General features: G+C 33.0%; 1 protein-coding gene across 3 annotated transcripts in view; it reads left to right on the top strand.

The window, feature by feature from the left end:
• The window catches only part of LOC100376524 (solute carrier family 12 member 4-like), a 67,644-nt gene that overhangs the window by 20,466 nt on the left and 28,824 nt on the right, over window positions 1–18,354 (top strand). For all 3 annotated transcript variants that reach the window (XM_085500345.1, XM_085500344.1, XM_085500346.1), the window contains 3 exons: window positions 7,137–7,246; window positions 8,206–8,340; window positions 10,554–10,700. In XM_085500345.1, coding sequence (XP_085356471.1) covers window positions 7,137–7,246; window positions 8,206–8,340; window positions 10,554–10,700 — 392 coding nt within the window. The remainder of the gene's footprint in view (window positions 1–7,136; window positions 7,247–8,205; window positions 8,341–10,553; window positions 10,701–18,354) is intronic.

The following is an 18,354-nucleotide window of genomic DNA, read 5'->3' as shown; positions in this document are numbered from 1 at the left end:
TATTGTCCCACCTGTTTTATTATCTTTACCACGTGGTGATCCTAATGTCTGTAGTGTGTGCACTTTTAATTTGTCTTTTATTTTTCGTAGAAATTTAAACCATAAGCTAGACTTGCATACAGTTCTTTGTTTATTTGTTGTTTCTGTTTCCTCAATAAAATAAAATGTTGTGTTAGTGTAAATGGCATAAGCCAAGTTTCCGCGAAAATCAGGTTACCATACAAAAAAACAAACAAGGGACTGTATGCAAGTCTAACCATAAACATATTTGTTAAATATTTAGTCATAGAAGTTACATGGACAATTTAATCTGGGTCTCACCCCTATCCTTGTCTTTAACACCTCTTGCCATCTCAGCAACCTCTACATGTAGGTAATAGCATTATTTTATGATTTTATTTATTCTCAGTAGTAATCCAATTTTATGTTCAGTTACATGTAGTCTCTTACAAAAAAAGTACATGTAGTCTAAAGACAAAATATGCAGACTTATTCAGGACAGGAACCACACTGTTCTCTCTAAATAATAATGCCCATCCCAGTACACAGTGCTATATTGTTGTACACAATGCTTTCCTTCATTTCCACTTTACGGCTTGCTGCATTACACTGTCTACTCAGACATGCTATAAAAAATGAAGTTGTTGGTTCTGTACAAATACTATTCAGTTTGTTGATAATCAATGTTTAAAGCTCAAAATACAACACTGGATATTGTAGTCATTTCTTATGTCTTGTATAAAAATATCATGCATCTATACTGTATGAACAGTGTATTAAAGGTATAGAGTGAGTGTATGTGAATAGAATATCTTGCTAAAAGCGCACATTAACTGCACTGACCGACTTGTTATGCGCTGGGTGTCTTGAAAATTTTTATTGCTCATCGTACGTAGTTACCATAATATTTAGTGTATGTATGGAGTATATAAAAGCTATTAAAAAAGACTAAAAATACAAGTATAATGTAGTAATGAGTAAATAGCATCTGGCGTTTCACACAGAGTATTTCAAGCATCCATTTGATGTCCTGGCATGACGAGTTTCGTCTGAATTCAGCACTTACAACCTAATTGACACTGAAATCTGTTGCATGCACAACGCATATATAATCATTTTGGTAACATTGTCACAATGGGACAAATTGTTTTTCTATGTCTTAATAGTGTGAGAAAGCTTTTTTGTAAAATTGAAATAGGTCCCTGCATTGTTTGTTACGCAGCAGAAACACTGTCCTTTGCAGTCCAAGTCTTGAAAGCGTTATTCGATATCATAAGCCATTTAATTTATTTCCCAGGAAATTGTATTTCACTCCAAGACATCAGAAAATCAGTGTGTGTTTGATAGAAAGCTTGTTACACGTACATGTAAAAATAGATAGGGATTTACCTTTCCAGACAGGTTAAATGGATACCTCCCCTATAAAAATGTGCAAAAATTGTATACCTGTACCCTTCCACAGGCTATATGGGTATTTTTATGTATCGTGTATGTGATATGAGTTGTGGCCTAAATTTTTTTTTCACAAGCTCAATGATTTACCCAGCAAAACATAATGATTGCATTTACTGGGTAAATTTGGTTTGGAAGTCGATATTGTAGATAAGATCCAGTTCAAAACAACTAACTTGGCTCCTCTGCAGTACCTACTTTCCATAGTGATATGGTGATGATGATAGATGTGGTGTTCCATGTAAAGGTACTTGATAGAAATTGGTTTTGACATTTACTGTACTTCCTAGTCCTCAGGGATATTTATAATTGAATGAAATAACTTGTACAGTGTTATTGGACAGAAAAGAAACATCTGGCAAACATTCTTTTCAGGTCTTGAATGCATGCTGCCTCAGATAGTACATTGTATGAAACACCCACCCTTTCATACTCTGCTGAAACCTTGTGCCCCCACTCTAAATGTAATGCTATCAAAAGCTGTGATAAGTCATGAAATCAGTAAATTAAAAAACTGATCACCTCATCTGTTTGTTTGTTGTTGTTTAATACAAAATATAAGTAGAACTTATTTATCTAAAGCTTTATAAATAAAATATTCCCTTCACTTCAGGCATTTTGTAGTCAAATATTGTGAGAAATTTAACGTACATGTACATGTAGTATCATTGGATTGCTATATTCTTGTCCTGGAATTTGAAAATGTCTTGTAAAATCAATTTGCAGTTTGCGATCACCATGGTAACAGCTACCATGATAAGTGTATTCACTAGTTGACTAGCAAATACAGGTTAAACCCTGAATTCTAAATCTGTCAAAATTGCCTTCACTTAGCAGTAGGGTATGTAAACACGTGTCAAAGCATTTGGATAAAATGTGCTGTGCTAGTGATTAGATGACTGATGGGGAAAATGAGGAATTTCTGCTGACATCGCCTGAGAGTCAAATACATTTTAGGCTTTTATATTCAAGTGACCTTTTCACTGCACATGCAGATTATGCAATCATTGATGTATATTCCAGTGTACATACATGATTTGGGATGGACGTATGCTTTTACATGTACATACCATCAAGTGCTGCCTCAGGATAGTATAGTATAGTGACTTTTTGAAAAATTATAAACCATAGTTACCTGTAAGGCAATAATTGGTTGGACGAAGAATCAAATACTAAAACTCACACTTTTGATAATGTCAAGGTCCCTGGGGCACAATGTATATAATCAAAATGTAAATCAGATATTAAGTTGTGATTATTTCAGAATGCCTAAAAATAAGATTAAATCTCAGGAATCTGGTTGTATGAATGATTGGATGGTAATTGCTTTTTGATTAGCGTGAACAGGATTCCGGAATTAACTTGAGTTTGAAAACATGTTTACAGGTATTGGGTGTGTATTGTAAGAGAAGTTTTTTGGTGTCGTGTGCAGATCACAGGTTTCACAGATTTAAAATCGTGTGTAATTTTAGCTGATTTGGTATGTTGCATGGATATTCATTGGCTTGCAAAGAAAACGTCCTTACATGTAGTTCTTTGAACTAAATGTCATATTTACCGAGTTTCAATTTGTCTGTGTGACAGTCATTGTAGCTATCAGTGCAGTGAGCAAAAATAAAACCTTGCCTTTTATAAGTGCTGTACAGACCTGTCATGTGAAATCTCATACCTGCTTTCAGATACATGTAGTTTATTTCCGCTAAGTTGAGCCTGTAGAAGTTCATGTAACCATTTTCTGAATGGCAGTTTGTACAAGCTGCTTGATTACATATACACTACCAGTAATATATAATAACTGACTCTAAACTGGATATTACCGTATATTGTACAACGTATGTATAAACCATAAGTTTATTTGCACAGTATGCTAGAAATAGTACACCATTTGAGTTGGTTTAAAAATGACAATAATAAAATATTTTCATTGAAACATGAATTTTTTATTCACAATAAAACAGACATGAGTTTAATATGAAAGCATAAATCAATATGTATTTGTATTCCATTATTAAATGTATCGTAGCATTGGGAATCGTAATAATTGACAATCATGGCTTAAATCAGCTCTACTGTATCCATACAGACATACCAATTTAATCCCAATTTTAATTAATTCAATCTTCAGTGTATTTAAAATGAAATTTTAATTCATCAATGCATTCCATACATTAATAAGTAAACATCTGTACCTGCAGTCCAATTTATGTTGTAATAAGTATTTGATATGCTAAGAAATTATTCATCTGTGGCGGCAGCATCTGTTTATAACTCTTGAAATGTAATATTTAGTATGATGACCAGCCAAGCACGTTGTATCATTTTACATTAAAAATTTAAAAACATTGTCGTTCGCGTAAAGTTGAGTTTCTGAGATTCTGTTCACTGGAGTGATTATTGTACATTTACCAGACCGTTGCATAATATAATATAAAAAGGAGAAAAGATTTGATTAAAATATTATAGTTAATACTTTACATATTACAGTTCTTTCAATGTATTTAATAGAAATCAAGGTTAAAGGGTGATGGTCGCTGTGTGGCATCATATTTGATATGGGACTCACAGCAACATACACAATTGTTTTTTTACATGATATTTGAACTTGTGCTGCAAGACAACCACCGCCCTGTAATGATAAAACACACATACTTCTAGGCTATTTGGGAAAAAAATTAAATATTTACCGCATTTTATTCATGGTGGTGGATATCCACGCTGTATCATATAAAAACGATCACCAGTATTCGTTAAGTAATGATCAAAGACCAAGGTTTTAAATTAGTGGCATATTTAAGAGGTGGACGCTTTGCCAAATGTGATGCCAAATATAAAAGTTGTGCAAAAGTTGGGGGTGGGTGCTTGACCGGACATGGGCGCTAACGTGGTCGAGTATGGTAATGGCAAACATTGAATTTGAACAACGTACACCTAAACTGTTGTTTATCTGACCAAGTACATGTAACTGCCAAATATTAAAAGATATGTGTTGATATTATGAATAGTTTGTCTCAAAAAATATGAAAATGTGAAAATATTTGCTCTGAATTTTGGACACTCAAAGTGTTAAAATTATATATGCATGTACATGTATATTGTATCAATTGTTGATGCAAGGAATTTTTTATACATAGCTGATAACTATGGAATACATTAGATTAGATTTACCACCTAGGTCAATGGAATGCATGTCTCACTATCGATATAATGATCCAGATGAGAGTCTACATGTAGTTAAATTTCCATCTGCAGACCTGATGCGCTCGATTAATAATAACTTGGACAATTGTTAATACTGAATAAGTATCGTAAAAGGGAGTATTGCATTTAAATAACACAAATTGACTAATAAAACATGTTTTCAAATCTTGTTTTTGTCAATAACGCAATCTTTCACATATTTTTTTGATTCAATTTGCATATTTATAGTCGTCTAAATGATCAAAATGAAAATGAAGCAAAGAATAAGGTATTTATTACTCTCTGTACCCCAGAACATTCGTCCCAATGGTATAGGTATCATGCGGGCAATAGCATTAACACTGGAACGAACGATCTGGGGTATCGTCAGTGATCAGAAATCTGTTATCAACATCCAAAATAATAACTTACTAAACAATGTGAGTAGGAACGTCAAATTACTAATGTTTCTGTACATTTACAACAGTGTACATTGTAGAACCATATCTTGATTGAAAATAGCGCAGTGTGAATGTACTCTAATTATTTTATGATTTATGTAGTATAGATATCATACGATCTACCGAGCAAAATAGGTTAGTTTGAAATTCAAAATATATTTTGATACAATCAATTGGTGATGAGATACAAAAAGAAACAGGATGTGTGTGTGTTCTGCACATTTCCTGTTTTGTTCAGGATGTGTAGTTTCAGTAATCATAAACAAATCTATTTTTACATATCAAGTTAACTACCTATTTCTGTGATGGTGTTAGAAGTTGAAGGGATCTGATATGATGTCATGACGACATCATGCAGTACGTCATGTATGTAAAAATAGTGAAATCAACCATGTTCGGAAACCAGTTATGGGTCACACATTAACAAATAATTAGGAAATATGGGTCGCATTTGCAAACAATATACTGTAAAATACTTTATTTTCGCTTGGAATTAATTTTTACTATTTTCGCTGAAGGAATGATTCAATGAAAATAACATCCAGTGAATATACCTTTTTCCTATATTTTACATTCAACTTATCAAAAATTCCATACAAATCACCCAGAAAGTATTTTCAGCAAAAATTAATTCCAGCTAAAATAAAGTATTTTACAGTATATCAAATGATACAGTGCCAATTCCGACTTGGATTTAGAGAAGTGAAACCCACTCTTTAGTTGACACACAGTAGATGTTTGTTTAACCTTTGTATGTATCCATTCTGTCAGACTAACATATCGCCTAATTCACCGTTGGCAATGGCGATGAGTTAGCAGAGACTGAAAATTTGGGCCCAAGTTAGTATCTGAATGTTATGTACTCCTTCTACAATATATCTAAGACGACTTGGAATAAAACTGTTACTTTATTAATCAACTAGTATCTATAAATGCATATATAAATGATATCTACTAAGTTTCCTAGTTTTTCTACTCTCTGCCAAATAATTACCGTCGTGGGCATCATAAAACAGTACTGATTGTACTTATATCATAGCTTTGTTACAGGTAATTTTCATTAATCATGATAAAAATTTGGGTGTCACATCGCAGTAAATCATTATAATTTGTTATATATACCACCATAATGTTATTCCATAGTCATTATATCCCTCTAACGTCAGTGCTGTAATGGGTAATGACATCCTCACAAGTAGATAATGGACACTTGCATTTTGTGGTATTGCGTTTTGGCAATATTATTGTTATTTTACAACTCCAACAAATACATGTACGTTCGTTTTACTACATTGCCATGGTATTGCAAACTCTCCCCTGTGAATTTTGCTTGCAGTTGTACACATATAATTGAATGCTAAGATGGGAAATTACAGGAAATTAAGTTACTTAGATAATCTGGTCAGGGATCACTAAACTCTGAAATTACAGAGCTGTAACTGTAGTTTTTACTACATATGCTTAAACAAAATGTATTATTAGTCCTCGTTCGGACGAAGTCCAAAAATGGGGACTTATAATTCGGTCTCCGTCCATGCGTCTGTGCGTCCGTCCGGAGTCATATCTCAGAATCCCTTGGACTGATTCTGTTCATTCTTTGCATGTGCCTAGTACTTTATGTGGGACATATGCACACACAGTGGTTTAGCGATTCGATTTAAAATGGCGGACTGGCAGCCATCTTGTTTTTTGAAAATGTTGTATTTTGGACATGCTTTGTCAGTTTTCATTCAAACTTGGTACATAGATTATACATGTTAGGATACATGTCCATGATATACTACTACAAGGAACACAATCTGTTGTATACGCCACTTGGAACTCAAGTTTCAAGGACATGCTCGCGACAACCCCTCCTCTTTAATATGACGAGCACAAAGAGAACTTTTAAACATTTAACAGGGACATTTTCAATGACTTGTTTCATTCTCAATCTGTTGCAATTACATTTTTAAAGCATTTGATTTTAGTGTCTTTAGGTAAACATGGACGAAATTGAACATGAGAACTTCTGTTTTAAAAGTATATTTTTATGTGTTTTTTTAGGTGAGAATGGCCGTGAGTGTAGTGAGACCTCTCCCTTCATGCAGCTGAATGAGGTGGAGAAAGGTGTCAGTGCAGCACCTGTTGAAGAAAAGAACCTGGCACTATATGAGGTAATGTCTTTGTCTTGAGCTCACTGATTTTATTCAGGGTATTCAGTTTCAAGAACAGATGCTGCCGTGAAGACAAATGTATCTTTAACTTCTCAGCAAAAATTGAAATATTTTAGTAACCTTTTAGTAACCTAATATAAGTCCAGTCAAATTACAAACATACATGTATAAATACGCACGCACAAGATTCAGTAGTTCATTTCAATGTTACAAGATGTCATGATACCCACAATGCATCATGCTGTTTTTTCTCTACCCTACTACAAAATGACAATACCATAATGCATCATATCTATACTTCACTACCCTGATACATGATGAAATAATACCCACAATGCATCATGTTGGTTTTCACTACCCTGATACATGATGAAATAATACCCACAGTGCATCTTGTTGGTTGTTTACTACCATGATACATGATGAAATAATACCCACAATGCATCAAGTTGGTTGTTCACTACCCTGATACATGATAAAATAATACCCACAATGCATCATATTGGTTGTTTATTACCCTGATACATTTTATGCATTGTGCAGAAAAACAAATCATAGAGCATTATTGTTTTTATTGCACAATGCAATTGCAATAACTATTCTGAATAAATAAGAAGGGTGGTATTTCTGTTGAATATTGAAAACCATCCTTGTCGTAATGTAAAATTGTAATTTCCTTTTGGAAGTCAAATTGGTCATGTGATAAAAAGTTCATCATCTGATATCACTTACTAATAAAACTGATTGATAATAATACCATTATTGGCTAGAATTATCCATTCATCTTTGGTTAGTAGACGATAATAGTCCATGATGTCATCAATATCAACCAGCTCTTCAAACAATTGATATTCGATGATAACCTCATTGTATTAAATATCATTTACACATGATTGCCTAAAAATGAATGACAGTTATTGTAGTCATGGTTACTTTAGTATACTTGTTTTATTCTGTAGGATGAAATGATACAACGTCCCAAGATTTCCACACTTCTTAGTAGTTTAGTCAATTACAATCCCTTACCTCAAGGACCTGCAGACAATGAAGATACACAAGATCCTTCCTCTAAGAAAAAGACAAAACAAAAAAAGGTACGTTATATTTTATATCATTCTGTGTCATTTCTGTGAATCAACACATCTTTGTCTTTTTCTGATGTGTAAATTGTATTTATGTGCATTTATTATTACATATCTGTACATATCAAGTAAACTATTGCAAACTTATACCACGTCTGGAATTGATGAGGAGTTCAAAGACAGCCGGGATAGCCAATGAAAAATTGAGGATTACGGCGATACCATACATTGTGTTTTAATGAACAAATGATAGAGGAAAAAATAGATATTTTGTATTTATGTATAAAATTAACCGCATTTTCTTACTTCAGTGAGCAAAGCAATTGCTTGCTGAATCTTTCCATATTATCATTTCATCATGGTATAAGCCACAAACTCAAACTTGTGGTCGTTGGTTTACAGGATAATAGAAATTATATGATAATCTTCTAACTCGAACAACATGGATCATGCTGTAAGCCGATGGCCACTCATTGAATTTTCCATACATATTGATGTTTTTTCACTGTAGTAAGGTGGTCTCTCTGCCAAATTAAGATTACTTTTTCATTTGTCTCACAGAGATCAATTCATTGATTTGAAAATGTTAAATACATGATTTTTTTTCCTGATAATTTATCGTGTGTTTGCATTGTTTTTGTTGTAGGTTTCTGAATATATAAACTGTTCTCTGGTCAATACCATTGGATAGAACTGTTCTCTTACAGAAAATGAAGGGGCCCAGTTGAGTGTAAACTAATTAAACAAATGGGATTTATGTACTAAGCATAGAAAAAGAGATGTCTTCCCAACCTCAGTGCTTTTGTGATTGCTTTTACTGTCAAATACCAATCGTATGCTGTCTTCATGCTTTGTACACATAATAATTTTCTCTGCTATCCAGGAGTTAATTTGCTGGTTGCTGGGGTCATATTAATCAACAAAAAGTGATATATATATATATATAATTCCCTGTATGATATATTGTTGACCTGTATTATTTAGTATTTTTGTTTTTATAACAAAATTTTATGTTGATTTTACATTATTCACAAATGTTTTTTAAATATTATTTATTTGCCAGAAATTTATTTTATCAAAGACACTTTTCTCTGGTTGCTACACTACTATTGTTGAGTTTGCTGTATAGAATAAGTGATTTCATTACATTTCCATAGTAGAACTCAATGGCTGCTTTCCTTCAAAGATGTCTTATATAAACAAATTCTGATATACTTAAGTTATATAAACATTTTGTGAAACCATCCTAGACATAACTTAAGTGGAAATGACAAAGTGTGTTGTTGTTTGCAATTGTAATTTGGCTTAACAGACTTGCTGACCCCTTGAAATTACCTCAGGCAAAAAAGCATCTAAATTGTCGTATTCTAACAGGGTTTGCTCTAGTGTCTTAGCAAGATGAGTCCCATTTACAAAATTTTAAGAAATTGAAATTTGCCCCTGGTTAACTTTATTAGAGATTGGACCCCAACTTGCCTGAAAAACTGGGTCCCTCTTCAATTATTGGAGTCCGGGAAGCAATATATGGGGTTAACGCAATCCCTGTCTAAGAATATTGACGTTACTTGTTCTCTATAGTTATGAAATGCTGCAAATAATAAAAGAAAATACAGTGAATGAATTAATTTTTCACTTGGCTCTAGTTTCACTCTTGTGCAAGATACATCAAATTGAAATCATGTAAAAATTTAAACCATATTTAAACACCAATTTGCATAATAATTTGAATAATTATATCCAACTGAAATTAACACTCACAATGTACAATTATGCTAACTTTTATTACACCAAGAGTGATACAACTTAGTACAAGTTTTAAGTTTTCAGCGACTTTGACTTTAACATTGACTTTGATTTAAAAAGTCAGCAATGGCACAGTGAAAATGGTACTCTGTCAGGATAATGACTGTAGCCGTAGCCGACCATCGTGGCATTACTGCCATCCTGTTTGTATCCTCAGAAAAAAAAGTGTGTTTGCCACGTCCAACTTTAATCATCAAATCTATGAAGTCATGAAATTCATGAAATCTTTACTGATCTCAGAATGCAGTCTTGTTATACAGCTTATTCATTGAATGTCAATTGATTTTGTCATCAACAGTTCAGATAAAAAGATGACCTGTAATATATGATTATTTTTAGACTTTTAATTGAATGCTTTTGATGCTTGGTATAATTTTCAATTTGAATTTTTTTTTATCTGACCCCCCCCCTTTTTTTTTCAGGCTACCAAAATGGGGACTATTATGGGTGTATATTTACCGTGTTTACAAAATATTCTGGGAGTTATTCTTTTCTTGCGTCTTCCGTGGATTGTGGGAAATGCCGGAGTGCTGGAAGGATTTTTTATTGTATTTATATGCTGTTGTACGGTGAGTAAAAATTGCAAAATGAGTTATATATTATATTACTATATTATAGTGAAAAGTGCACACAAAAGCTATAGCATGTATTAGTTGAAGGCTACATTCCAAGGATTAAAGCTTCCTCTTAGTTTTTTGATACAACAATTTCTGCCTACAATGAGCACTATTCATATCTATGAGCGTTGACTGTGCGTGCAAATATTTTCTAAACCTTCTTAATTACAAGTTAGTTGATCTGACCATTCATTGTTAATACAATGTACATGTACTAGAATGGTGGTGTGATTTCCTTCATGAGTCTTTTATTGAGATATACATTGTGACGTTGTTCACCCACTTCACTCTTTGTGACAGGTAACTATGGAAACTGACACACATACACTAAATTAATATATAATAGATGCTTTATTATTTTATTATGGAATAATAAAGCATACAATTATTATTATTATTATTTAGTCTAGTGGAATTGTTGCTATATTTACTACACCGTATATTGGCATCGGTAAATCTAATTTCTAATGAAACATACTTGGGGGTTGGCAGGCATGCTGGCTGGCAGGAAGACAGGCAGACAAGAGATGTACAATGAGTACATAAAGATTCCAAGTGTACATAAGCAAAATAAATCACACAAATATTATAATAACAACTGAATGGTGAAATAAGTACCGGTAGACATATTTGCTCCTACTGTAAAATACTTTATTTTCGCTTGGAATTAATTTTGGCTGAAGGAATGATTCAGTGAAAATAAAATCCAGCAAATACTGTAGAATACTTTATTTTCGCTTGGAATTTATTTTCGCTATTTTCGCTGAAGGGATGATTCCGTGAAAATAAAATCCAGCGAATATACTTTTTTTCCTTTTAATATTCCACATTAAACTCATGAAAAATCAGTGAAAATAAATTCCAAGCAAAACGCCCAAAAAGTCTATTCAGCAAAAATTAATTCCAGCTAAAATAAAATATTTTACAGTATTAGTAGCATCTCTTTAATAGAAGCACACTAAACTGAAAATTGCATTTATTCTATACACAATCATCCAAATGTGACTTATGTTTTTCATAGAACATCTGTCAAGTGCAAAAGCATATGTGCTAATAGTAGTATTTTTAACCTTTGTGACCTTAAAATTCATCAATTTCCTCCAACCCAAATCTCAAGTTACTTGTCTGCTGCCACAGTCACTCTACTAGGACGCTTAGGAAGCGCTATTGTTAAAAGGTGTGAACGAGCAGCTTCTGAGAACTTACGCTGGTCTCAAAACTATGACGTAATTGTCATCGGAGGGCGCTGTTTTTCTCCATTATTCATTGCGTTCGATGTTGCTCGAGGCGACTGTGAATTTTTTTAATTGTGCTTTATTTTTACATCAAACTACAATCTCAACTGAACTATGACTAGGAGTGATATTGTATTTTACAGATGAGCGTTCTTTTGCAATCTTGAAGATGCTTTATCGAGAAAACCGGTGTTTTATTGACAGTCTCTTTGTCTCGATCTCTAACAGTCTTTCGGTTCGTAAAATAAACCCCTCGCTCAGTTTAAAAACAATTTTATAGTCACTTTATGGCGAAATTTTGCATGTTTTCGTCGTCTATGGAGGTAGTCGCCATGTTGCTTTATTGCATGGTTTTCAATGGAAGTAATCGGACGAAAGAGATTTTTGATTGTTGTGTTTTCATATTCCTCCATTCGCTTTATTTGACGACTGATACAAATCCCGTTCAGCTGTATCGGTGCTACGAGTCATATTTAGTTTCGTTTGAATATTTTTTGTCATGACTTTGCTTTGTGACAATTTTATGAATGGTTTATTTCAGCATGCTCGCACTGCTTTTTGATTCAGGCGAGACAGGGTAAAATACCCGGATGTTAATTTTTGTGTTGGAATTTTTTGGGTGATATACTAATGTAGTATTCTATTAACTATTAATAATTTCAGAATGCCATACAAGACAGCAAAATTTTCTCGGGGGAAAAAACGTATACAAAGTATGTTTATTTCCGCGTTTGAGACTGCTCTTCGGTGAAAGGGTAAAGTGCCATGTATTGTAATGCTTTGTGGGAAAAAATGACGCAACTCTCGCACTGTCTCGCACTGATTTATCGCGTGTTTTACGTCGCCAGTTTTATGCTAATGACTTCTTAGCTCGTTAACACCTCTTTTGTTAGCTCCGCTGTCGACTTTGTCGAGCGGAGCTTATCATATGAGTGATTATCCGTCGTCGTCCGAGTCAATGTTTTACTTTTTCGACTTCTTCTTGAAAACTACAAGCCTGAATGTTTTGATACTTGGTGTATATGTACCTTGGGTAGACCTCTCTCAGATTTGTTCATTTTGTAATGATATCTTCAATTCTCTAATTTTGGTGAATATTTTTGTCATTTTTGGTAAAAAGTGATATTTTCTTCTTGTTAAAAACCACAATCATTTATGGTGAAAAATGATATTTTTGAATTCTTGTTGAAAACAGTAAGTCCAATTGCTTTGATACTATACTTATTGTTCATTTTCTAATGATATCTTCTGTTCTTTAATTGAAATGTTCATTGCTAACAGCGGAGCTATCTCAGCCAAGAGGCTGCTTGTTTCAATATTTATGGAGACAAGGGTAGTTATAATAGAACTACGTGGCGCTTCCTAACCGTCCTAGTAGAGTGACTGTGCTGCTGCATAATAAATTTCTCTGTATTGTTCTGCACGTAAATACGAATTCAGCTGCATGGTTATAAAAAATGTATGCATAAATTAGATAACTGTACTATATATTTATGGTAGATGCATAGGATGTAGCTGAGTCGGCAATCTCTATGCTCTTTCTAAATGTTAACTAAAAAAAAAAATTTCCTAAGTACGCAAAGAATGAAATCTTAAGGCTCCTGATTCCAGCAATTTGTGTAATGGACAAAAATGATTATAAAAATGAAATTGAAGTATAAAATAATGTAAGTGTGAGTAGTCCATTATGACCAGTGTCCACGGAAATAGTTTTAAATCTTGGTGATGTTGCTGTTTCATAAAGAGTGATGTTTCCTGTGTAATGTACATGGGGATTGATGTGCAGGGTATTTATACATGACAAAATTGAGAAAATCAATTTTTATGTATGTAACTTGGAGCCAGCTTAGGAGGTAATTTAACTGCATGCAATGACGTGATAGTCAATAACAGTACACTCTTATAGAGTTTAAATTCCTATGGTATGGGTCAATTCTGTAGAATCAATATTAGTGTAAAATTTTCATGCGTAACATATCCATGTTGCATGTCTTTTCGGAATAAGTTATGAAAATAGTATTTGCTGTTGAAATTGGAAACTGCAGATTTCAAAATTTGATGCCTGTCAATACTCTTTGTATATATTCTAAGTTCCACCTACCCACAATCAGGCTTATTACTGTAATGGTTTCTCAAATGGGAAAATTGACTTGGATACTTGAAATATACACAGCAATGTGATTGTCAATAAAGCAACACTGCTTCATTACTGTCAAAAAAATATTTGTATAATACACAGCAAACGTGTACAGTTTGCTAGTTGCTTCAGTTGTTAAATTCTATTTACATCCCGGAAATTGATGCCACATATTGCATCAAAAGGAAATGGATTGTTCTTTGCCAGGGTACCATGCATTGATAATTGATTGTGTACAAGCTGCAGGGAGTTGTCATTTGAATAATATTACCATATATTTAACATAGTAATCTGGATGGCCTCCTATACTTAGATATAGTCTGTAGAAAAATATAAATTGCAATTGAGATTTGTGAATTGTTTCACGATGTCCACACGTGTACTATTAAACATCTCTAATCTCTTGCATACTATCAACACTTAATTCAAATACTGTATAATACTTTATTTTCGCTTGGAATTTATTTTCGCTATTTTTACTAAAGGAATAATTCAGTGAAAATAAAATCCATTGAATATACCTTTTTTCCTATATTTTACATTCAACTCAACAAAAATCAGTGAAAATAATTTCCATACAAAACGCCCAAAAAGTCTTTTCAGCGAAAATTAATTCCAGCGAAAATAAAGTATTCCACAGTACTGGAATTAGTGGAATTAATTTTCGCTGAAGGAATGATTCAGTGAGAATAAAATTCATTGAATATACCCTTTTTCCTATATTTTTCATTCAACTCAACAAAAATCAGTGAAAATAAATTCTATACAAAACACCCAAAAAGTCTTTTCAGTGAAAATTAATTCCAGCGAAAATAAAGTATTTTACATTAAACTGTATTCAACACACCGCCTGCTGAAAACCTTCACGGATAGCCAAACTGAATGGATAAAATTTTTGTCAGCGATCCATACAACTTTATGGTCATGACTAACACACTTTTGTGACAGGAATTTCCCTAAATTTAATAAACTCATTGTTTTCCTGGAATCAAGTTTGGATACCAACAATTCATATTTATTTATTTAACCTTTCACTTGGCAAAACATCAAGCATTTGCTTTTAAAATTTCCACATTGTTACTAGTTTGCTGTGTTCCATTTAGAGTGCATTTTTACTCCCCAATTTTGACTAAACTTTGTGCGTGCGTCTGTTCAGACCTGTATGTTAGACATGACTAGACCAATCACAATCACAATCAAACTTCACACATACATCATACAATTACATAATACATGTATTATGCATGTGCACATCAATTTGTTTCACGGTCTGATTCAAGATAGCCGAATGGTGGCCATTTTTGTACTAAAATTCAAATTCAAGCATTTATGGATGAATTTTGTTCAAACTTGGTACATACAGTACGTTGGACATTATGGGACCTTGATGCACATCATTTTATTTTTCAGATCAGATTCAAAATGCCTGACTGTCGACCATTTTGTTTTAAATGAATACGTTTTTAGCGTCATATCTCTGATACGCTTTGACTGATTATGTTCAAATTTTATATATTCATTTTACATCATGTTAAAGATATATGTATATGTATTCTAAATTGTTTTAATTAATGCTGTTCCAGAGCAATATTTCTCAATATGGACATGTACTCATTTGACGATCAGATGCAAGATGTCAATCATTTTAATGTGAAAAAAATCATAATCAAGCATCATTTTCTGGATCTATACTTCTGACATGTTTATGTTCCAACTATATTACTATAAACAAAACTATATATTTTAAATTTGATAACTAACTGGGACTGTACCATACATGGCTTGTTTTCTTTGCATTAATCTGTTTTTGCGTGCGTCTTGAAAAACATGATTAAACTGCCTTGAAGGAGAAGACAACTCAGTAGTGGGTAGGTCAAGTGAGCTGGCAAGAAAAATAAAATTGAAGGAAGTAAATTTCAAGCTATTGCTTTGTTAATAAATGAGGCTCTAGACTTGTATGTGCATTGTGGTATTTCTAAATTTCTACATCTCATTCATGTATACAATAGAGAAATGATCTGTTTATGATTGCAATTGAACAAAAAAGTGTCAACATTCAAGTTTTATTTGCAGGTTAATTGGGTGCCACTATATGTGAAAGGTGTTGCATACCTTATTGTTAAATTTAGCTTGTCTAGTCTAAATTGTATACTGGTGCATCTATGGTCAATTACTTAAAATGAAATCAAGTACATGATATTAGTACAAAAGACGAACACTGATTTTTCAGATATCATATTCAGATTGAGCTCCGATAAATAAAAGCCATTGGAGCCTTCCAGGGGTCCAAAGCTATCTATCCATGTCCTAGAATCATTGAACTCCATTGTCGACATAGTTTAAATTGTAATTTATTATAAAGTGAATTCACTACAAGATTCCCCTTTTAGATCAATAGACAATTATTGTAGTGGCAAGGCATGTACACTATCAAAAGCCATGGTTCATTGCTGAGACATAGGTATAAATGGTTGCTGTCATTACGTCTTGCCTTGCATGTATTTAAAACCTTGCTCATAGGTTCTTTTAATCATGGAATATACCTTAAACTAATTTCAAGGTAAATCTTTTATAACCAGTTTTTGAATATAGTGTCTGGTTTTGCATGCATACTATTTACACATGAATAACTGGGAGCTCTACTTGGTTGGTAATGTAATGTAAACTTGATGAATTTAGGTCAAACAATTTGTTAGGAAGATTTCTTTGATAGTATATGGTGTAACTAGATGACAAGATCCTTTGGGATGAGAAGCAATTATGTAGGCTGTGACTGTGATGTCTAGCCTTTCAACATAATTCTCTGATCTCAATCTCCGTTCTACTTCTTTCAATTCCTGCTTTATCTTACATGATGCATATGCTTTGATCACGAATCCTATACATTAACACCTAGTCACTTTTACATACAAAAAAGGTAACTAGGCATGCATGCTTTCAAACTGTGCTTCTTTGTAAGTGTTGTATCCATAGTTGATGCAGAGGAATTAGTTGCCATGGTAACCATAAATACATAGCCTAGATGGTTAGTGCTGCACTAACACTTAATTAAATTGAAAGTAAGTAGTTGATAATTGGCAATTATCAATAGATTACTGGCAAAGCTAGCATGTTAAAAAAAAAACGTTTAAGAATGTGAGCTTGCACTGACCTTTGAACTTTAGTACTATTTGCATAATACACTGAATGCAAAAGTAGCTGACCTATTGGTATTCTTTCTATCCTCAGAATTGTTTTTGTTATAGAAAATGGGAATGTAATATCCTGAATGTAAATAATAATTGATAATCATGCACTAATGGATTATTTACTTTTTATATATTTGGAAATCAGAAATGAATAAAGCCATGCATAGTTGTGAAAGCATAAGACTCTCTTCTCCATCAATTTTCAACACATGAAGCTTGTTAGCTGCATATATGATTTAAATTGATATCAAAATAATTTTGAAAGCAATTAATAATCTTAGTATGGTAGCTGAGTTTATTGTGCTTTAATAATTGTTTAAAAAAAAGTTACTACTATAAATGGATTTATTCAAAACACAATTTTTTTGGCATTTGAGAAAATAACTGTGCATTCACATATATACAGTAAGCCAGATAATGTAGTTAGTCACTTTGCTGAACTAAGGCATTATTTACTGCTCTGATAATGTATCAATAATTATACCTGTAATTCTGCTGACAGTTTGCATCTCCAAGGACTCGTTAAATACCAATCTTCTACTGATTTATTGTTTCCATCATTATGAACCTTTGAACCTCTAATATAAAGCTAGCAGTGACGGTATACAGCGTTCTGCAGCAAATTTTCATTTAAGGTAGCGGGACTATTATTTGCATACTTGTTTTCATCTTCTAATTGTGACTAAATGACTACAAATAGACCCGGGAAAGTATATATTTTTAGAATCGCCAGACTTCAAGCTTTTCACAAGTGTATTTTGCATGCCCGTATCTGCATTCTACGACGCGTTACTCAGCCAAAGGTGAAAAATTACTTTTTCTGTAAAAAAAATAATTACGCATTTATGCTGGCGATAAGAAGTATTTTTTTCATTTTTCCCAGTTGTTCCATAGTCTGGTAAATTGAATGTGTTTGGTCAGTTTTATTTAAGCAACGCGTTTTAAAAAATAGTGTGTTGAATTTCAATTACTGTTTTAGTCGCATTGCCTCCAACTCAAACCACAACACATTGGTAAATAATCCATGAAATTGTTTGTCTGGACAC

Source organism: Saccoglossus kowalevskii, chromosome 6 (genome assembly GCF_978046115.1).
Source record: "Saccoglossus kowalevskii chromosome 6, keSacKowa6.1, whole genome shotgun sequence".
In the NCBI taxonomy this organism is placed as follows: Eukaryota; Metazoa; Hemichordata; class Enteropneusta; family Harrimaniidae; genus Saccoglossus; species Saccoglossus kowalevskii.
This window is presented reverse-complemented; position numbering and strand designations above follow the sequence as displayed.